At 50.7% G+C, this 22,372-nt stretch overlaps 1 protein-coding gene across 2 annotated transcripts in view; it reads right to left on the reverse strand.

Annotated features, from left to right (window-relative positions):
* lss (lanosterol synthase (2,3-oxidosqualene-lanosterol cyclase)) overlaps positions 1-22,372 on the reverse strand; it is a 99,163-nt gene that overhangs the window by 32,076 nt on the left and 44,715 nt on the right. For both annotated transcript variants that reach the window (XM_038786549.1, XM_038786538.1), the window contains exons 9-14: positions 20,493-20,611; positions 18,478-18,575; positions 17,115-17,142; positions 14,625-14,681; positions 12,735-12,806; positions 44-94 (exon numbers count right to left, since the gene is read on the reverse strand). In XM_038786549.1, coding sequence (XP_038642477.1) covers positions 44-94; positions 12,735-12,806; positions 14,625-14,681; positions 17,115-17,142; positions 18,478-18,575; positions 20,493-20,611 — 425 coding nt within the window. The remainder of the gene's footprint in view (positions 1-43; positions 95-12,734; positions 12,807-14,624; positions 14,682-17,114; positions 17,143-18,477; positions 18,576-20,492; positions 20,612-22,372) is intronic.

Raw genomic sequence — 22,372 nt, forward strand, 5'->3', positions numbered from 1 at the left:
TGGAACTTTTGAGTTTGTGAATCAGCATCTGCAAACAAATTACCTTATTCATCTGACGGTAATACTTGTCATAATTGGGAGGATTGTCTTGGACCTGTGAAAAAAAACAATACATTTAAGGTGGGAGATGTTGACGTTTATTCAGTTCTCACACTAGCCTTGCTTCGTTCCCTTTTCTCTCCAGTGTCTTTAAGGAGAAATTCAGTAGCATGTAGGGTTAGTTAGCCATAAGCCTATTTCACTAGCTCATAGTGACTTATAGCGTGTGGCAGCTCCTTTAGACCTCCACTGCTAAATATAAATCATGAGGAAAAAGTAGATACTTTCACCCAGTGCTTCATAATACAGCGATTCAAAGTAGGGGCACTCAATGATCTTTTGATGACTCTTTTTTGGCATAATCCTGTGCAAACTAATATGGTTATCAAGTTGAATATTGTATGCTGTCTGACCATGACCATTTGGGCAGTTTCAAACTAAAAACTTAAATTTGTAGCTGAGGCATTTAAGGCACACAAAAATATATAACTTGCCGTTGGACCAATATTTATTTATCTAAAACAATCCACGGGGCATATGTAACCAGCAACAATGGGGGAAGGAACTGCCGATGGTGGTGGGGGACCTGGGAGGGGAAGAGGGGGATAGGCGAGTGAGACCCAACACTGACATAATAGTCTGAATAGGACTCTCCTGCCCCAGAGATATGTACTAAAAATAACACAGGGCAGTTAACTGGCTTTCAAAATAATCAGCGTGGCAAATTGGTAGCACTATCTCCTCCGAGCTAGGTTTGGATTTAAAGAAGACCATGGCAGAAATCCCTGACATAGCGACGCACCGACTAATCATGGGGGCGGGGGAACGGGGAGGTCTCACCCTCCACGTTCTGGGAAGCGCTAAAGGCCTTACTAACAGGGGAAATCATCGCTTTCAAAGCGCGAAGAGATAGGGAGGAAAGGGCGGCAAGGCAGCAGCTGGTCGACTCCATAATGGAGGTAGACCACAAATACTCCGAGGCCCCAACCGTAGAGTTCCTGGCGGAGAGGAAAGAGTTACAAAGGAACTTTGATCTGCTCTCCACCAGGAAAGCAATGCATCAACTCCGCCAGGCACGTGGGACCCTATACGAACACGGAGACAAAGCCAGCCGCCTGTTGGCACACCAGCTGAGAAAGCAGGCAGCCACCAGAGAAATTGCACAAATCAGGGATACCAGAGGCACATTAGAAACAGAACCAGAAAAGATCAACAAAACCTTCAAGGCCTTCTACCAAGGGCAGTACAACTCAGAGCCCCCAATGGGGGAGTCCGGGTTGAAACGGTTCCTAGATTGATTGGACATTCCAGTCGTGGGGGAGGGCAGAAAACAGGGCCTGGAAGCACAACTAGCACTGGGAGAGATCATGGGCAGCGTTAGCTCCATGCAGGCGGGGAAGCACCGGGACCGGACAGATTCCCGGCGGACTTCTACAAAGAATTTGCGACAGCACTGGCCCCGCACCTGCGGGAATATTCACAGACTCGCTAGCCAGGGGCACACTACCACCCACGCTAGCACAGGCCTCAACCTCGCTGATACCTAAGAAAGACACATCGGAATGTGGGTCATACAGACTCATCTCATTGCTGAACGCGGATGCCAAAATACTGGCCAAAATCCTAGCCAAAAGGCTAGAAGACTGTGTACCAGAGGTGGTCGCAGAGGATCAGACGGGCTTTGGCAAAGGAAGACAGCTTACCTCGAACATCAGGCGCCTGCTGAACGTGATAATGACCCCCTCCGGGGAGAGAACACCAGAGGTGATTGATGCACGATCAATTGCACAAAAGACTCAGATTGGTACAACTGTGGCTTTATTGCAGTCAGATGCGCAGCCTCCTACTGCAGCTGGCGAAATGGCAGCTCAGAGGAGGACACGCATATTTATACGGCTCCTTGTGGGCGGAGCAAGCTGGCAGGGGCTACCGGCGAACCTGTAGTGCAGGTCCTACCTTACATCCCCAATACAGGTGCACACAGTGGTCCACAGTGATCATCTCCCTAGACACAGAAAAGGCCTTCGACAGAGTCGAATGGAAATACCTCAGAGGTACTGGAGCGGTTTGGGCTTGGAACAGGGTTCACCTCCTGGGTCAAGCTCCTATACAACGCTCCCATGGTGAGTGCACGGACCAACAACAACAACTCCCGACACTTCCAGCTGCACAGGGGTACCAGGCAGGGATGCCCACTGTTCCCGCTGCTGTTCGTTCTAGCGATCGAACCACTAGCAATCGCACTCAGAGCAGCAAAAAGCTGGAGGGGGATCCGAAGGGGCAGCAGAGAGCACAGAGTCTCACTCTATGCAGATCACCTGCTCCTCTACATTTTGGACCCACAATGCAGCATCGACGGAATCATTGCGTTCCTGAAAGAATTTGGCGTCTTCCCAGGCTACAAACTCAACATGAGCAAAAGCGAGATCTTCCCGATACACCCACAAGTTCCGGGGGGGGGGGGGGGGCACCACTAACGGGACTGCCATTTAAAGAAGCCCGACACAAATTCCACTTCCTGGGGATCCAAATAGTCCATGACTGGAAAGGGATCCACAAATGGAACCTAACCAGTCTGACCGAGGAAGTAAAAAAGGACCTGCAAAGATGAAACACACTCCCACTCTCCCTCGCGGGGAGAGTCCAGACGATCAAAATGAACGTACTGCCCAGGTTCCTCTTCCTACTTAGATCCATTCCGATCTACATCCCCAAGACCTTTTTAAAGCGCTGGAGAAACTAATCAAATAAAAAGGATAGATCAAGGATCCAGAAGCCGAGTGGGTGCACGCGGAAGAGGCCTCCTGCATGGGGACCTGCCTCCAGGCCCTCGCCACGGCAGCACATCCCACCCAAAATACACTCCAGCAGCCCGGTGGTGATAGCCACCCTCCAGTCCTGGAACCAACTACGGCAGCAATTTAGCCTGACCAAAATGTCCGAGAAGGCTCCCATCTCCCACCAGCACTGACTGACGCCACCTTCAAAAGGTGGAGGCAGGACGGGGGGACACTGCCAGTCAGGGACCTATACACGGACGCCAGGATCGCAACACTGGACGAACTGACAGAGAAATTACAGCTAGCCAGGGGGAACGAGCTAAGGCATCTACAACTCAAAAACTTCTTACGAAAGGAGACAAGGACTTACTCACAACCGCCATGACAAACATTACTGGAAGAGCTACTGGATGCAAGCATCCTAGATAAAGGGAACTGTAGCGACATGTATGACCGACTGGTAGAAAGGGCCGACACCGTACTGGACGCAACAAGAAAGAAATGGGAGGAGAATCTGGGGATTGAAATAGGGTGGGGACTCTGGATTGAAACACTGCACAAGGTCAACTCCACCTCCATGTGTGCAAGGCTCAGCCTGACGCAGCTAAAAGTGGTAAATAGAGCCCACTTAACAAGAACCCGTATGAATAGGTTCTTGCCAGAGGTGGAGGCTAGATGTGAACGGTGCCCGCCAACCATGCCCACATGTTCTGGTCTTGTTCCAGACTTGCCGGATACTGGACAGCCTTCTTCGAGGCTATGTCCAAAGTGGTGGGGGTAAGGGTGGAGTCATGCCCGAAAGTGGCAGCCTTCGGGGTTTCAGACCAGCCAGATCTATTCCTGGGGAGGAGGGCGGACACCCTTGCCTTTGCCTCCCTGATCGTCCACCGTAGAATCCTGTTCGGCTGGCGGTCAGCAGCACCACCCAAAGCTGCAGACTGGCTGTCCGACCTCTCGGAATCTCTCCAAATGGAGAAAATCAAATTCGCTATCCGAGGGTCAGACGACGGCTTCCACAGAATGTGGGAGCCATTCACCCAATTGTTCCGGCACCTGTTTGTGGCCAACGAACAAGAAGAAGAATAGCCAGGTAGCCAAGAATCAGGAGAAAGTAGCCAAAGCAGGAGAGGGAGAGATAGACTGGGAGAGGGGCAGGGGGGGGGGGGAAAGAACAGCTAAGCCTAAGAGGAAAGAAAGGCGAACCACAGGAGAGGGGGAAAAGGGGGAAGGGACAGGGAACAAAAGAGAAGAACCAGGGAGGTGGGGGAGAGGCAGGGAAATGACAGTCGGAAGGAGGGCACGGGATACGATAACAAACTTGGCATTTCCAGGAACAGAGAACAAGGAGAATACAGGCGAAAGACGAGAGGAATGGCTGAAGCGGAGGTGAGGGCGAGACGACAATGGCAGCGAGATCCGTCCGGGAGAAGCAAGTGACGACACCGAACCCATTCGAATATTGCCCACTAAAAATTTTTCTTCGACACCCAAATGTATATTTACCTCCCCAGACTCCACCCCCCCCCCTTCCCTCCCCCCCACAAAAAGTCGCCTACTTATGTGTTGTAAATAATTTTGCCAGTTGTACAGAGTTGCTGCTGTTGAGCTGGTGCACAATACCCTACCAGTTATTCTATTTCATTTTTTCTTTTCTTTTTTATCATTACTTTTTTTTTGGTATGTTTGGGTTTGCCCTCCTCTATATATATTTCTTATTCTGTGTATATAACAGTAAATATACTTTGTTCAAAAACCCAATAAAAACTTTTATTAAAAAAAAGGTTTGGATTTAATCTCCACTTTTGTACTGCATTATATTGATCTATTTATCAGCCTGGATTCGTCGCTTACGTCCCAACGTTGGTCTTTTGGATAAGATATTAAACAGAGAGCTGGTCTACCTTTTCAAGGTAGATTTTAGAGATCCCCTGTCACTATTCAAAGAGTTTTCCTGATATCACAATCAACTTCTGTTTACATCCACGAAAAGACATCTATTGGTCACATCTCACTCTTCTTGCTTGTCAGTTGGCTGCAATGTCAGCATATCTCAAAATTGCTACCTGAAACAGGAATTGACTGAAGAAGCGTTTCTGGGCATCCAGATAATAGGAAAAACATTATTGAAATACAGTTCTTTTCTTTCTGGATGTGGTATTTCACTGCAAAAATCTTCAGTTTTAGTACTCCTTAAGGCCAGCTGTGGTCCACGGGCTCATCCAAGACCAGCTTTTGCAAGCACTGTGTGCCCTCTGCAGCAAGTTGATTGCAAGACACAAATTGCAGGACTGCAAAAATCAGAGCCCAAGTGTCTTCTGGAATGTGCAGGGCTGTCTGCTCCAATGATGGACTATCAGTGCAGTCAATTCTCATGAAAAATGTTTATCTCCCTCTTTATATTGATTTAGGTTTAGTACAAGAGTTCCTAGTTCTACACTTGCATTGAAGTATTTTTGTGGTGTTCCACCAGAATTTCTGTGCCACTTACTGAACATATAAAAATACATTTTTTAAAAATCAGTCACAATATCAAGCCTGAAAAACACATAGTAACCAGATTCCACATACAGTTAAATTGCCAGCTTGGCAGTGCCAATCTGGCACCATAGCAGTGCCCCTGCCAGCTGGCAGCACATCCTGGCACTGCCATGGTGCCAGGCTGGCACTGCTAGGGTACCCAGGTGGCACCAGCAGTGCCAGGGCACTACCCTGCCCAAAGGGCATGCAAGTGGGGATCTCCGATCCCCTTGGGCACCCCCACGAGTGTCGTTCCGCCTGGTTCCTGTTTGTGGGGATCAGCATCAAACGGCGCTCGCCCGAGGTCCCCGATGCGAAGGGATTAAATTCCAAAGCCTCAGGTACCTTGGCAGTCTTAGAGTAAGGCTGACTGCCTCGCTCGAAGATGCAGATTTGCCAAAAAATGATCCCGCCCGTTGTGGGCGGGATTCTCCTTGCAACGTCTCGCGAGATTGCGTTGAATTTCACAGGGCGTTGTGAGCCGGTTTGATCCCAGGAGCTGGGACTCCTGGCTTTCACGGGCCACAGTGCGCCGCAGAAAGATGCTTCTCCGGTGCAGCGTGGCCGGAAGATCACGCTCTCAGTCGCCTCATCAAAGTCATCGATATAAATTGTAGATTGCTGAAGTCCAAGCACCGAGTCTTACAGCACCTGCTAACCCAAAAATGACCAGCTTATTTTGACTTAGTTTTCGGCCGTTAACCCAACTTCAATCCATGCTATTGCATTAGCCCAATCACATGAGCCCTTACCTCACGTAAAACATCTTGCCGTCTGAAAATATAAATATACAACAGCCACTGGTTCTCCTTTATCTACCCTTCTAGTTATACCCTCAGAAACTCTAGGTTGGTCGAACACAATTTCCCTTTTATAAATCCATGTTCACCCACTAATTTGCCAAATGCTCTGTTACCATGTCCTTAATAGATTCTAACATTTTCCTGATTAGTAATGTCAGACTAACTGACCTTTTCTCTCTATTCCCTCCTTTCTTAAACAAAGATGTTACATTTGCTACTCTCCAATCCACGGGCACCATTCTAGAATCTAGCTGAAAGAGCCAATCCAATACATCCAATATTTCGGCAACTGCCTCTTTTAGAACCCGAGAGCGTAGCCATCAGGTTCAGGGATTTGTCCTCACTTAGTCCCATTAATTTCTCCGCGACCTTTCCTTTGCCCATATGAATTAGCTTAAGTTCCTAACTGTTAACAGACCCCTGGTTCCCCACGAATTCTGGTATGTTCTTGTAGATTCTAATGTGAAGCCAGACAAAATAATTGTTGCCATGACTTTATTCTTATAATTTTTCCTGTCCCTCTATACAGGACCCACATTTACTTTCACTAATCACTTCCTTTATGCATATTTGTAAAAGCTCTTAAAATCTGTTTTAGGGACTTCCGGTGGCGGCGATGACGTAGGAAGCCGCACATTTGGGAGCTCCCGTTTCAAACGGACTTTTCGGCTCTTTTTAGAGCCCAAAACGGAAATTTTTCGACGTCTCCCGGTGGGAGAAGGTGTGCTGATCGACTTTCCCTGCAGTTCATGACTCGAACTCGGAGTGGAAAGGGGGAAAAAACGGCAGCAGCTCCCCAGAAAAAACGGGGGAAGGAATCCAAGATGGCGGCCGGCGGAGCTCCAGAGGAGTGGAAGCAGTGGGCCCTGGAGCAACAAGCTGCTCTCCTGCGCTGTTTTGCAGATTTCAAGGCTGAGGTACTGAGCTCTCTGCAGGAAACAAACAAAAGGCTCTCGGAGATTCAGACGACCCAGGGTGCTGCCATCAAGGAGCTACAGACGCAGGCCACTGAACGAGAAGAGGAGGCCGGGATCCTCGTGAGTAAGGTGGAGGGATACGAAGCGCTCCACAAGAAGTGACAGGACCGCTTCGAGGAGCTTGATCACCGCATGAGGCGGAAAAATCTGCGGATCTTGGGCCTTGCGGAGGGGCTGGAGGGGTCGGACCTGACAACCTACGTGTCTGCGATGCTGAACTCGCTAGTGGGGGCCGGGTCTTTCCATCTGCCCTTGGAGCTGGAGGGAGCACACAGAGTACTGGCCAGGAGGCCTAAGGAGAATGAACCCCTGCTTGCGGTGCTGGTGAGGTTCCACCGGTTCAGTGATCGGGAGTGTGTGCTGCGCTGGGCCAAGAAGGTAAAGAGCAGCAACTGGGAGAATGGGGTAGTACGGATCTACCAGGATTGGAGTGCGGAGGTGGCTAAGCGGCGGTCCGGGTTTAATCGGACGAAAGAGGTGCTTTACAAGAAGAAGATTAAGTTCGGAATGTTGCAGCCTGCGCGCCTGTGGGTAACTTATTCGGACCGGCATTATTATTTTGATTCCCCGGAGGGGGCGTGGGCCTTCGTGCGGACGGAGAAACTGGACTTGAACTAGGAGTTAGGGGTTGCGGGGTCGGTTGTAATACTTTATTGCTGGATTCTGCTGTTGCTGTGTTCTCTTTTTCTGTACTTTTACAATTTTGATATGGTTATTTATGGGGGTGTTGTTCTGTTATGTTTTTTGCTGTGGGGCATTGTTTGAGTTGTGTATCTTGCGGGGAGGGTTGGGGGGGGGGTCTGTTGTATTCTATGTCGGGTTGGGGGTATGGAGTGGGGCTGGTATTTGGGGGCTGCGTCAGAAGGGTGTGGTGGGGCAGTGCGAAAGCGCGGGCTTTCCTCTGGCTGGGGGGTGGAGAAGATGACGGGGGGAGGCGGGGCCTTAACTGGTTCTTCCCCGCGCTGGAGCGGTGCCTGGAGGAGGGATAGGATGGGGGATGATCCCACTTTGGGAGGGGTCGGGTTATTGGCGGGTGTTTCCGGGGTCAGCAGAAGTTAGCTGACCCACGGAAGTACAATGGAGGACGGTTCGCGGCTGGGAGGGTTCCTAGCCTGGGGGGAAGGGAGGGGGGAAAGGGGGGGTTGCTGCTGGTAGGGTCAGGAAGGAGCTGCTGGGGGCCGGGGGGACAGAGGTGAGGTGTTGTCGCTGTGGGGACTGGATCGGGCAGGGGGTGCTGGCCTGGGGTGGGCAGTCGACGGGCTATGGCTAGTCGACGGGGGAGGGGGGCGGTTGGTCACCTGGAATGCGAGAGGATTGAATGGGCCGGTGAAGCGGTCGAGGGTACTTGCTCATCTGAGGGGGCTAAAGGCAGACGTGGCAATGCTTCAGGAGACCCACCTGAAGGTGGCGGACCAGGTCCGCCTGAGGAAGGGATGGGTGGGGCAGGTTTTCCACTCTGGGTTGGATGTGAAGAACCGGGGAGTGGCGATTCTGGTGGGGAAAAATGTGTCGTTTGAGGCATCGGAGGTGGTGGCGGATAAGGGGGGTAGGTATGTTATGGTTAGGGGCAGGCTACAAGGAGAGAAGGTGGTACTGGCTAGTGTGTATGCCCCAAATTGGGACGATGTGGGCTTTATGAGGCGTATGTTGGACGGGTCCCAGATCTAGAGGCGGGAGGTCTGATCGGGGGGGGGGGGGGGGGGGACACACGACTTCAATACGGTGTTGGATCCTTCACTGGATCGGTCCAGCTCTAGGACGGGTAGGAGGCCGGCGGCAGCCAAGGTACTGAGAGGGTTTATGGACCAGATGAGTGGGATGGATCCATGGAGGTTTGTGAGGCTGAGGGCACGGGAGTACTCTTTCTTCTCCCACGTACATAGGGTCTACTCTCGGATAGACTTCTTCGTGGTGAGTAGGGGACTGATTCCGAGAGTGGAGGAGGCCGAGTATTCGGCCATTGCAATCTCCGACCACGCTCCGCATTGGATGGAGTTGGAGATGGGGGAGGTGCGGTTGGATGTGGGGTTGTTGGCGGAGGAGGAGGTGTGTAGGAGGGTCCGGGCAAGTATTGAGGGATACCTCGAGGTGAATGATACGGGGGAGGTTCAGGTGGGGGTGGTCTGGGAAGCCCTGAAAGCAGAGATTCGTGGGGAGCTGATATCCATCCGGGCACACAGGGAGAGGAGCGAGAGGAGTGAGAGGGATAGACTGGTGGGAAGGATGCTGGAGGTACGCAGAGGCACCAGAGGAGGGACTGTTGGGGGAGAGGCGCAGCCTGCAGGCTAAATTTGATTTGCTGACCACTAGAAAGGCGGAGGCACAGTGGAGGAAGGCACAAGGGGCAGTGTACGAACATGGTGAAAAGGCGAGTAGGATGCTGGCTCATCAGCTCCGCAAGCGGGATGCGGCAAAGGAAATTGCTGGAGTGAGAGACAAGAGTGGGAATGTGGTGCGGAAGGGGGTAGAGGTGAATGAGGTCTTCAAGGACTTTTACGGGGAACTGTACCGGTCGGAGCCAACGGGGGAGAGGAGGGGAATGAAGAGGTTCCTCGACGGGCTTTCTTTCCCGAAGGTGCAGGAGGAGCAGGTGGAGGGGTTGGGTGCGCCGATTGAGCTGGAGGAGCTAGTTAAGGGGATCGGGCAGATGCAGTCAGGGAAGGCACCGGGGCCGGATGGGTTCCCGGTGGAATTTTATAAAGAGTTTGTGGACCTAGTGGGCCCCTTGCTGGTGCGGACACTTAATGAAGCGTGGGAAGGGGGGACTTTGCCCCCGACGATGTCGCGGGCGCTGATCACGTTAATCTTAAAGAGGGACAAGGACCCCCAGCAGTGTGGTTCATACAGGCCCATATCTCTCCTCAATGTGGATGCCAAGGTGCTGGCAAAAATCCTGGCCACCAGGATAGAGGACTGTGTGCCAGGGGTTGTACACGAGGACCAGACAGGTTTTGTGAAGGGAAGGCAGCTGAACACGAATGTGCGGAGATTGTTGAATGTCATCATGATGCCGGCGATTGAGGGGGAGGCAGAGATAGTGGTGGCGCTGGATGCGGAGAAGGCCTTCGATAGAGTGGAGTGGGGGTACTTATGGGAGGTGTTGGGGAGGTTTGGATTTGGTGAAGATTTTATTAGATGGGTGAGGCTGCTATATGAGGCCCCGATGGCGTGCGTGGCCACGAATGGGAGGAGGTCGGAGTACTTCCGGCTTTACCGAGGGACCAGGCAGGGTTGCCCCCTGTCCCCCTTGTTGTTTGCATTGGCAATCGAGCCGCTGGCGATGGCGTTGAGGGATTCAGAGAGGTGGAGAGGTTTAGTGCGAGGTGGGGAGGAACATAGGGTGTCGTTGTATGCCGATGACCTGTTACTGTATGTGGCAGACCCGGTGGGAGGGATGCCGGGGGTGATGGAGCTGCTAGCTGAGTTTGGGACCTTTTCAGGTTATAAACTAAATTTAGGCAAGAGTGAGGTGTTTGTGGTGCACCCTGGAGACCAGGAGGAAGGAATTGGTAGGCTCCCGCTTAGGTGGGCAGGGGAGAGTTTTAGGTACCTGGGGGTGCAGGTGGCCAGGGACTGGGGGACTCTTCACAAACATAATTTCACCAGACTTGTAGATCAAATGGAGGAGGAGTTCAAGAGGTGGGACATGCTGCCATTGTCATTGGCGGGGAGGGTGCAGTCTGTCAAAATGACGGTGCTTCCAAGGTTCCTGTTCCTCTTTCAGTGCCTGCCCATCTTTATCCCCAGGGCCTTCTTTAGGAGAGTGACTAGCAGTATCTTGAGCTTTGTGTGGGCACATGGGACCCCGAGAGTGAAGAGGGTTTCCTGGAGCGAGGGAGGGATAGAGGCGGGCTGGCGCTGCCCAACCTTTTGGGGTACTATTGGGCAGCCAATGTGTCAATGGTGCGTAAATGGGTGATGGAGGGGGGAGGGGCGGCGTGGAAAAGAATGGGGATAGCGTCATGTAGAGGTACGAGCCTGGGTGCCATGGTAACGGCGCCGTTGCCGCTCTCCCGTAAGAGGTTTACCACGAGCCCGGTAGTGGCGGCGACCCTAAGAATCTGGGGACAGTGGAGACGGCATCGGGGGGAAACAGGGGGCTCGATGGAGGCTCCACTGGGTGGCAATCATCGGTTCATCCCGGGGAACAAAGATGGGGGATTTAGGGGGTGGCAAAGGGTGGGCATCAGTAAATTGAGGGACCTGTTTATTGGCGGGAGGTTTGTGGGCCTGGGGGAACTGGAAGATAAATTTGGGCTTCCCCAAGGGAACATGTTCAGATACTTGCAGGTAAAGGCGTTTGCTAGGCGACAGGTCGAGGGATTCCCTTTGCTGCCCTCGCGGGGGACGATGGACAGAGTGCTTTTGGGGGTGTGGGTCGGAGAGGGGAAGGTGTCTGACATCTATAAGGTAATGCAGGAGGTGGAGGAGTCGTCAGTGGAGGAGCTGAAGGCTAAATGGGAGGGGGAACTTGGGGAGCAGATAGAGGACGGGACTTGGGCGGATGCCTTGGAGAGAGTCAACTCTTCCTCTTCATGTGCGAGGCTTAGCCTCATCCAATTTAAGGTGCTGCACCGGGCCCACATGTCCGGGACCAGGATGAGTAGGTTCTTTGGGGGTGAGGACAGGTGCACCAGGTGTTCGGGGAGTCCAGCGAATCATGCCCATATGTTCTGGGCATGTCCGGCACTGGAAGAATTCTGGAAGGGGGTGGCGGGGACGGTGTCGAGGGTGGTTGGATCCAGGGTCAAACCAGGGTGGGGACTCGCGATTTTCAGATTTGCGGTGGAGTCGGGAGTGCAGGAGGCTAAAGAGGCCGGTGTCCTGGCCTTTGCGTCCCTAGTAGCCCGGCGGAGGATCTTGCTACAGTGGAAGGATGCGAGGCCCCCAAGTGTGGAGACCTGGGTCAATGACATGGCAGGATTTATAAAGTTGGAAAGGGTTAAATTAGCCCTGAGAGGATCAGTACACGGGTTCTATAATCGGTGGCAGCCTTTTCTTGGACTTCCTGGCTCAAACAAAGATAGGTATCTTGGTCAATAGCAGCAGCAACCCGGGGGGGGGGGGGGGGGGGGGGGGGGGGGTATTTTATTATGGTTTGATGTTGTTGTGTAAATTCAACATTTTTCAATAAAATTATTTAAAAAAAAAAAAAATCTGTTTTAAACTTCTTGCCAGCTTATTCTAGTTTAATTTTCTCACACATTATCAATGTCTTGATCACCTTTTTATGATTTTTAAAACCTTCTCTATCCTCAGATTTACAACTCTTTTTGGCAATATTGTATGCTTCATCAAATCTAAAAGTGTTTTTTTTTAATTTAGTCTACCCAATTCATTTTTTCCAATTAAGGGACAATTTAGCGTGGCCAATCCACCTAGAGTGCACATCTTTGGGTTGTGGGGGCAAACCCCGCGCAAACACGGGGAGAATGTGCAAACTCCACATGGACAGTGACCCAGAGCCGGGATCGAACCTGGGACCTCAGCGCCGTGAGACTACAGGGCTAACCACTGTGCCACCGTGCTGCCCACGAATCTAATAGTTGTGAACTTCTCGAGTTGACCATGGTTGTGTCACTTTTGTAGGGTATTTTTTACTCCGTATCTGCCATTACCTGTGAAATTTGGAAATACTTGTGAGCACATTTGAGACAGTCTGTAAATTCTGGGATATCCTGAGCTCCTGCCTGCATCAACAGAAAATATAAGTTATCAGACCATTTTGAGAATAAAAAGCACGCACACATAAAGGGGTGAGAATCTATGGAAATTAGTACAAATGTAGCCAAGACAAAAGGTGTAGATTTCGCTCAATTTTTCTTCATAGATTTTCTGCAGTTTTGGAATTGATGGAAGGGTATATTTTTAAAATATACATATGTCATCTTATGTCACAGATGTCAGTGTGAGCTCAGTTGCTTTTTTAGTCAATTTTCAGAAACTACCAAAACATTTAAATATTCACATGCTTCCAAAAGTTATTATTGTTTCCCTTAACATTGTAATGGGATATGTTGAATCCATCTGATAGAATGAGAATGTAACTCCCTATTGTGTATGCAAACTTTGGGGTCTTGGGAATTTCACTCCTTCAGGAGTCAAACAGTCACTATATGGGTATCTGAAACATTCCAACTAAGGTCAAGACTTATTTCTACATTGTGTTACGGTGTGTCTGAATTCATAGAATTTACAGTGCAGAAGGAGGCCATTCAGCCCATCAAGTCTGCACTGGCCCTTGGAAAGAGCACCCCTACTTATGCCCACATCTCCACCCTATCTCCGTAACCCAGTAACTCGATCTAACCTTTTGGACACTAAGGGGCAATTTAAAGTGGCCAATCCACCTAATCTGCACTTCTTTGGACTGTGGGAGGAAACCGGAGGAAACCCACGCAGACACGGAGAGAAAGTGCAAACTCCACACATTCACCTGAGGCTGGAATTGAACCCGAGTCCCTGTGTTAACCACTAATCGCTATTCAGGTGGAGTTAGTTTAAACTCATTTCCTTTCCCAATGGAAGAGTAAAATATTAAGGCCTTAAGAACCGCACTCCTACTTCAAAAAGGTCCCTTGTACTGGAAGAATTCAATGGATCTCATTATCATTTCATTTGACAGCAACATCCCAGTAGCCAAGCTCACAACAGGCTGAAGTACCGAGATCACTACTTCCCCATTCAGCCCCAAAGTCAGCACAGCAAAAGTGCAACAAGCAGTACAGGAGCTTGTTGCTGGTCACCCCTCTCACAATGTGATGGATATAGAATCTCAGAATGTTTACAGCACAGGGGACCATTTGGCCCATTGTTCCTGTGCTGGTTCTCGGAAGGAGCATTCACCTTGTCCCATTCCCCCTCTTTCTCCCTGCATTCTTCCTTTTCAGATTCAATTCCCTCTTGAATCCCTTGATTGAACCGGTCTTCCCCACATTCTAGGGAACTACATTCCAGATCCCAACCGTGAAAAAGATTTTTCTCACTTTGTCATTGCTTCTTTTGCCAATTACCTTAATCTGTTACATCATAAGCTAGCCCACTGTATGGTGTTACTTTTCAGTTGTTACGTTTCAGTCTAACGTCTTAATCAATCGTGTTGCTACAAACAGGGTTTTATCCATTAAACTATTGGGCAATGAATGAAATGTTGTAAGTTATGAGCAATACAAACCAGGAACCAAGGAACTTTGTTTACTCCTGCTTTTGTGCTGCATTGGCTAATCAAAGTTGGCTAATTACTGGAAATGCTGCAAGACCCCAGGGTCTTGGGTCACAGTTGGGGAGGAGAGGGATACTGTATTGTAATAGAAATTACAGACCAAATAAATTCAATAACTAGTCATCCCACATGATAACTGGATCATTCAAAAATCGCTCTCAGTAAACAGAACATTTTATGCTGAACAAGCGGTTCAGTTCAGGATTAATATTTTCATTATTAAATTAATTTTGCTTGTTTAACCAATCAGATTGCTTGCGGATTTGCAGTAGTTTTGATTGCTCACCTCAATATAAGCCTGGACAGCAAAAGCTGTATCCCACAGCTGAGAACCATTGGTACCCTAGGGCAGAGATTTAGATAATTTAGTGTGCTTCTTGAATATCCAAAAGAGATATTTCAGTGCCTTATGTGAATACCCAATACCCATTTCATTGATGCACTGCAGTGTAGAAATGTGCAGTTATTAAACGTCATAATTATAAACAGCTTCTTTACACCTCTAATTAATAGCTGCCAAAAATTAAAGGCAATTCAAGTGTCTTCGGCCCGTCCCGGCGAGCTCCCGACCAGCCCCGGGGAGTTCCCGACCAGCCCCGGAGAGCTCCCGACCCGCTCCGGCGAGCTCCCGACCAGCCCCGGCGAGCTCCCGACCAGCCCCGGCGACCTCCCGACCAGCCCCGGCGACCTCCCGACCAGCTCTGGGGAGTTCCCGACCAGCCCCCGACGAGCTCCCGGCCCGTCCCGGCGAGCTCCCGACCAGCTCCGGGGAGTTCCCGACCAGCCCCGGCGAGCTCCCGACCCGCCCCAGCGAGCTCCCGACCACGGCGAGCTCCCGACCAGCCCCGGGGAGTTCCCGATCAGCCCCGGGGAGTTCCCGACCAGCCCCGGAGAGCTCCCGACCCGCCGAGCTCCTGACCCGTCCCGGCGAGCTCCCGACCCGCCCCCGGCGAATTCCCGACCAGCCCCGGGGAGTTCCGACCAGCCCCGGCGAGATCCCGACCAGCCCCGGCGACCACCGGGCCCGCCCCGGCGAGCTCCCGACCAGCCCCGGCGAGCTCCCGACCAGCTCCCGGCGAGCTCCCGACCAGCTCCGGGGAGCTCCCGACCAGCTCCGGGGAGCTCCCGACCAGCCCCGGCGAGTTCCCGACCAGCCCCGGCGAGCTCCCGACCAGCTCCGGGGAGCTCCCGACCAGCTCCGGGGAGCTCCCGACCCGCCCCTGCCCCGGCGAGCTCCCAACCAGCCCCGGCGAGCTCCCGACCAGCCCTGGCGAGCTCCCGACCAGCCCCGGCGAGCTCCCGACCAGCCCCGGCGAGCTTCCGACCAGCCCCGGCGAGCTCCCGACCAGCCCCGGGGAGTTCCGACCACGGCGAGCTCCCGACCAGCCCCGGCGAGTTCCCGACCACGGCGAGCTCCCGACCAGCCCCGGCGAGTTCCCGACCAGCCCCGGCGAGCTCCCGACCAGCTCCCGACCAGCTCCGGGGAGCTCCCGACCAGCTCCGGGGAGCTCCCGACCAGCCCCGGCGAGCTCCCGACCAGCTCCCGGCGAGCTCCCGACCAGCTCCCGGCGAGCTCCCGACCAGCTCCGGGGAGCTCCCGACCAGCTCCGGGGAGCTCCCGACCAGCCCCGGCGAGTTCCCGACCAGCCCCGGCGAGCTCCCGACCAGCTCCGGGGAGCTCCCGACCAGCTCCGGGGAGCTCCCGACCAGCTCCGGGGAGCTCCCGACCCGCCCCTGCCCCGGCGAGCTCCCGACCAGCCCTGGCGAGCTCCCGACCAGCCCCGGCGAGCTCCCGACCAGCCCCGGCGAGCTTCCGACCAGCCCCGGCGAGCTCCCGACCAGCCCCGGGGAGTTCCCGACCACGGCGAGCTCCCGACCAGCCCCGGCGAGTTCCCGACCAGCCCCGGCGAGCTCCCGACCAGCTCCCGACCAGCTCCGGGGAGCTCCCGACCAGCTCCGGGGAGCTCCCGACCAGCTCCGGGGAGCTCCCGACCCGCCCCTGCCCCGGCGAGCTCCCGACCAGCCCCGGCGAGCTCCCGACCAGCCCCGGCGAGCTCCCGACCAGCCCCGGCGAGCTCCCGACCAGCCCCGGCGAGCTTCCGACCAGCCCCGGCGAGCTCCCGCCCCGCCCCAGCGAGCTCCCGACCACGGCGAGCTCCCGACCAGCCCCGGCGAGCTCCCGACCAGCCCCGGGGAGTTCCCGACCAGCCCCGGAGAGCTCCCGACCCGCCCCGGCGAGCTCCCGACCAGCCCCGGGGAGTTCCCGACCAGCCCCGGAGAGCTCCCGACCCGCCCCGGAGAGCTCCCGACCAGCCCCGGGGAGTTCCCGACCAGCCCCGGAGAGCTCCCGACCCGCCGAGCTCCTGACCCGCCCCGGCGAGCTCCCGACCCGACCCGCTGAGCTCCCGACCAGCTCCGGCGAGCTCCCGTAAGGAGCTCTATGTAAGGAGCAAGCACTGACAATATAAATCAAATGCAGCAGAACATTTTACAATAATTAAATGGCCGACACCACTGGAATTTGGTGTTCCTGTAAGTGAATAACACATAAAAAAGTATTCAAACTAATTTCAATATTGAAAAAGAAATGCACTGTCACACACCCTCAGGGAAAATTGATTATAAAGAGAAAACTACTGGTTCAATATGTCAAATGTCAAACATTCCTGCCAAACAGAACCAGAACTGCAGGTCTCCTTAAACCCAGAGTACTTTAAGCAGGATCCCTCGCCAGTGTTCTTTATACATCACCTCATAATAAATTTTAAAACTTTACCTGCATCTTCAGTCCATCAAGACCAAGCCTGTGAAATGAATTAGAAGATGGTGAGGCTGCAATGAACTGGATGTTGTTTGGCTGCTGTTCAGTGGTCAGTGAGATGCTGCAGTCACCAATAATTTTGGCACTGCTCCAAGCTCACCTCACTGCATCAAGGTACACACATTACTGATATTACAATGGCAATTAATAATAAGTCAAATTAACTACATTATAAAGTAAAAGGTGAGGTCAGCTTTGCGTACAACCAGTGGCAGAAGCCCCATCCGGAATGAGACACAGCCAAAGTAAGTTTAAAACTCTGGAATTTGAGTAGGAATTGAATTGTTAAGTCTTTCCCTCTTTCCAACTTTCTAAGTTGAGTAGTCCAGTTAAACGGTTAATAAGGAGCTGCCTGCTGCTCAGATAGCAAGGTGAGGTAGCAAAACCCAGCATGAAAACAATGGGGAACAGCAGTGGAAAAAGGGAGGGGTGGGGGGTAAGAGAGGATTGTAGGCTGAGCCAGCCAGACAGCTACAGACTGTAAATACAGAAACCCACGAAGGAACCCTTGTGACTGTACAATAAATGAAAGCGAACAGCAACGTCTATAATTTTGAAAATGCCAATAAAAAGATATTTTTAAAATTCTGGTTCCAATAGTTCTAGTAAAGGACCAAACTACCACAAATATCCATTTGTAACAGGTTGGTTCCGGAGCACCTCAAAATGAGCAACCCCAGTAGAGAGGTGGTACTGTGTTGCCATGCTCTATCCTGCTGCACCAGGTAACGAAAAGGACATTACTTTACGAGTACTGCTACATTCTCATCCTGAGATCTATTACACATACTAAACAGGAAGATTTTCTGTTTCCCTACATACATTCTCAGACACAGCTCTGACTCACTTATAAGGAGTGGATAGAAACTAAGCAATCCATGAGGCCAAAATAACATATTTTAGGGGTTTGAATCTTGGGAAAGGGATCTAAACAAGCCACATTTATGAGAAAGATGTGATGCCCAAGGGGCAACGATCTTTACAAACATTGGGCCTTCAAGATCAGGGCAGTCCATGATGAGATCATCAGTTTCTTGCAAATTCTCCTAAATACTTACTTCTCCTGATGATCTTTAACCTATGACTAGATATTGAGTCACCAACTAGTGGAAACTCAACATCAAAACTCTTAAATGATTTTAATTGGATTAGTCAAGATTACACAGTAAGAAATTAGGGAGGGCATTGATTAAACAGAAAAGCTCCGATCAAGTAGAGTGTAAGTCAGTAAACAGCAGATCAATGGTACAAGGAGACGTCCCTGTTCTCAGTTGGTCTTTACTATCGCACCCCAAAACAACCCAGACAGATGACTTACCAGAGATAATCTGGGATACGAGAAACATGCTCCTGAAAAGCAGGAGCCTTGTGACCCTCCACATGCCAGCGAACTAACATGTTGATGGTTTTGGAAATCTAAAAAGACAAATAGAATCATAGATAATAGTGAAACAGAGACGTTCCGACTTTAGTTCCTCCTGCTCTTATTCACTTGACCTTATCCACGCTAACAGCATCAAATGACCATGTGGCCCTTGCCTACAGCAAAATCACTGTGCACTCACAATAGGCAGAACCGCAGAGTCTTTCAGATTTTCAGCATTCACAGTATTTTGCCTTTATTTGAGATAGATGAGAATACTGTTCCCATGGGAAAAGTGCTACTATTCATTCAATATTGAAGAAAGCACTGTTTGAGAACTTTTAAGTGTAATGATCCAAAGTGATGCAAGAGTTCACAGCTGTTTAAATTTGGGGGAAAAAATGGTCTGCAGTTTTCACTTAGAGGGAAAAAAAAAAGAGGCAACTGCTCTGGGATTGCATTGATTAACTGGACATCTGATGCGGCTTGAAAAAAGGCAGCCCTGTTTTTGCCATTTCAATAGGCTTCATTGTTTGTGAGCAGTACTGGTTTGTTTTGCCAGCTGAGGTCAATACAAATGCAGAGTATCAAAAGCTCCAGCATCACTTAACTCAACAGGGGTGAAGTTCACAGTTCGGAATTAACCGTTTTAAGAAGTTATTAAAGCATTATTTGTCTTTGGTGTGATTTTGTAATAGATGTTGCTTGTTTTAACAATAGATTAAGCACTTGAGGGGATTTAAAAAATTTGAATTACTTCTTTTGAATCAGTTTTTCCCCCACTGTATGATCCATGTTTGAATGTCAGCTATTAGGTTTTCGAATATTGATTTTTCAATTCCCATTTCAAAGACATGGCTCGAGATCTGCCCACGGTGGATACTGGGCGAGCGGCTAATGGAAGATACATGGGATAGAACATAGAACAGTACAGCACAGAACAGGCCCTTCGGCCCTCAATGTTGTGCCGAGCCATGATCACCCTACTCAAACCCACGTATCCACCCTATACCCGTAACCCAACAACCCCCCCCCCCCCCCCCTTAACCTTACTTTTATTAGGACACTACGGGCAATTTAGCATGGCCAATCCACCTAACCCGCACATCTTTGGACTGTGGGAGGAAACCGGAGCACCCGGAGGAAACCCACGCACACAGGGGGAGGACGTGCAGACTCCACACAGACAGTGACCCAGCCGGGAATCGAACCTGGGACCCTGGAGCTGTGAAGCATTTATGCTAACCACCATGCTACCCTGCTGCCCCGTATATATGAATATATGAGGGTGCATGGGTGTATGAGGGGGTGTAAAGGGGACATGTGGGTAGATGTGGTGGGGGGGGTTAAGGGTTTTAGAGCCTAACATTCATCACTACAACTGGACTGATGTCCCAGTATGCAGAGGAGGGTGCTCTAGCCCGTTAGCCGTACCATTGTCACCTCTGTTGTCACCTCACACCTGCCTCTGCATCCATCCCACATCTACCTCTCATTAGACACATAAATATGGCAGGCGTTGGTCTTTTTAAAAAGGGACTGGTCTATTGAGTCAGAAAGTTTCAGAACTCAATCTTTCTCCCTCATCCACATAAATCTGGCCCCTGATGTCTATTACTTTCATCCTTACTGTTAACGATTTCATTTTGTCCAAAGTCAAAAGAAAACCTCGATAATTCTCATTTTTCCTTCTGTTCACCTGAACTGTCAGCATTCTGTCACAGCTAGTATAATGGTTTATATCTCATTCCATTCAGTATTGTCTCTTTCACAACGGTGTGAAATTAATTAACAGATAAAAAACTGTGCAAGAAGAAACATTGAAAATACTTGGAGACCACACAAAAACTTAAAATTTCATCCAAACCGAAAAATAGTAAGATATTAATCTCAATCAAATATACAACCTCTTTGAAAATTAATGGCATCAATACTACACCTCGATAAAATCCTTTGAGATAAATACTTACCGGCCCAATACTAATGCACTTGGTGAATCGGTCGTCAGCTACGATGTGGTCATAGAGTTCTGTGACTGCCCGCTTCCTCAGGCTGGTGCTGTGGTGACCTTCGTACACATTCAGCAAAGCTGCAAAAGCACAAATTTAATGACTTATCACCTCGGGTGGAACACAATAAAAGTTAGTGGTACAGCAGAATGGCACATTTACATTTATATCAGCTGTGGAACCTACATTTACAAACAAGATATTCTTCACATCTGTATTTGGGGTGGAGGAGTGGGAGAGGGGGAACAAAAAAGAAACATTAGGAATGTTCTTCCATTAAATCAAAATTTCTCCCACTTTGACAGATTTCTATCTATCAATGGGCTGCTTTATATATTTTACCCTCAGTATCAACATAAAGCAGAGTGAAGTCCCCCTTTACTCTTGTTGTGTTCCAATCTACGCACCCCATCTGGACTAAATGTGAACCATATCTTGAGGAGAAACAACATTATTTAGTACAGAGCAGTTCTAACAACAGTGCAACTTCTAACCCCATCACCTGAAATCAAGCAACTAGATGTTTTAAGAAAGCATTTATTTTTTGTAAATTGAGCATACCCAATTTTTTCTTTCCCAATTAAGGGGCAATTTAACGTGGCCAATCCACCCACCCTGCACATCTTTGGGTTGTGGGGCGAGACACAGGCATGGGGAGAATGTGCAAACTCCACACGGACAGTGACCCAGGGCCGCGGTTGAACCCAGGTCCTCAGCAACGTGAGGCAGCAGTGCTAACAACTGCGGCACCGTGCCGTCCCCTAAAAAAGCATTTAAGGCTTCTTTGGAAACAATTGAACACATGATAGTTCAATGGGAGCAACAGTTTCAAAAGTGGAGGATTATTGTTATTGATGAGCATTCCATATTAGCTTGCTGATGTCCTCAAAAAATGGTAAAACACTGATAATGGGCCCATCCGGGGAGAGAACACCAGAGGTGATCATCTCCCTGGACGCAGAAAAGGCCTCTGACAGGGTCGAGTGAAAGTATCTCTGAAGCAGTAGAATGGTTTGGGTTAGGGCCAAGGTTCACCAACGCAAGCGTACGAACTAAAGCCACCAGCTCTGAATACTTCCAGCTGCACAGAGGCACAAGACAGGGATGCCTGCTGTCCTCGGTCCTATTCTCTCTGGCAATCAAGCCGTTGGTGTTCATCCTCAGAGCGACGAGAAGCTGGAAGGGAATCCAAAGAGGAGACAGAGAGCACAGAGTCTCAATCTATGTAGATGACCTGCTCCTCTACATCTCGGACCAGCAAAGCAGCATGGAAGGGATCATGAAGCTCCCGAGAGAGTTTGGAGTCTTCTCGGGCTACAAGCTCAACCTGAGCAAGAGAGAAGTCTTCCCCTTTGAACCCAAGAGGGGAAGGGGGCAGAGCTGGAGGGACTACCACTCAAACAACCCAAAGTGAATTCCACTCCCTGAGGATCCAGATTGCCCACAACTGGACATGGATCCACAAGTGGAGCCTGACTAATCTGGAGGAGGAAGTAAAAAAGGACCGACAGAGATGGTATACATTCCCGCTCTTCCAGGCGGGGATGGTACAGACAATCAAGATGAACGCACTGCCCAGGAACCTCTTCCTGTTCAGGGCCCTATGGATCGACATCCCCAAGGCTTTTTTCAACTTGATAGATAAGATGATTATGGCGTTTGTGTGGGGTGGGAGAAAGAATCAAAGGATCCCCAAAAAGTCATATGAAGAAGATGAAACATGGGGGGCCTGGACCTCCCAAACCTAGAGTACTACCACAGGGCAGCCACGGTACAAAAAGTGAGGGGATTGGTGAAAAAAAAACAGACACAGAATGGGTCAGGATGGAGGAGATCGCCTG

Source organism: Scyliorhinus canicula, chromosome 2, assembly GCF_902713615.1.
Source record: "Scyliorhinus canicula chromosome 2, sScyCan1.1, whole genome shotgun sequence".
NCBI lineage: Eukaryota > Metazoa > Chordata > Chondrichthyes > Carcharhiniformes > Scyliorhinidae > Scyliorhinus > Scyliorhinus canicula.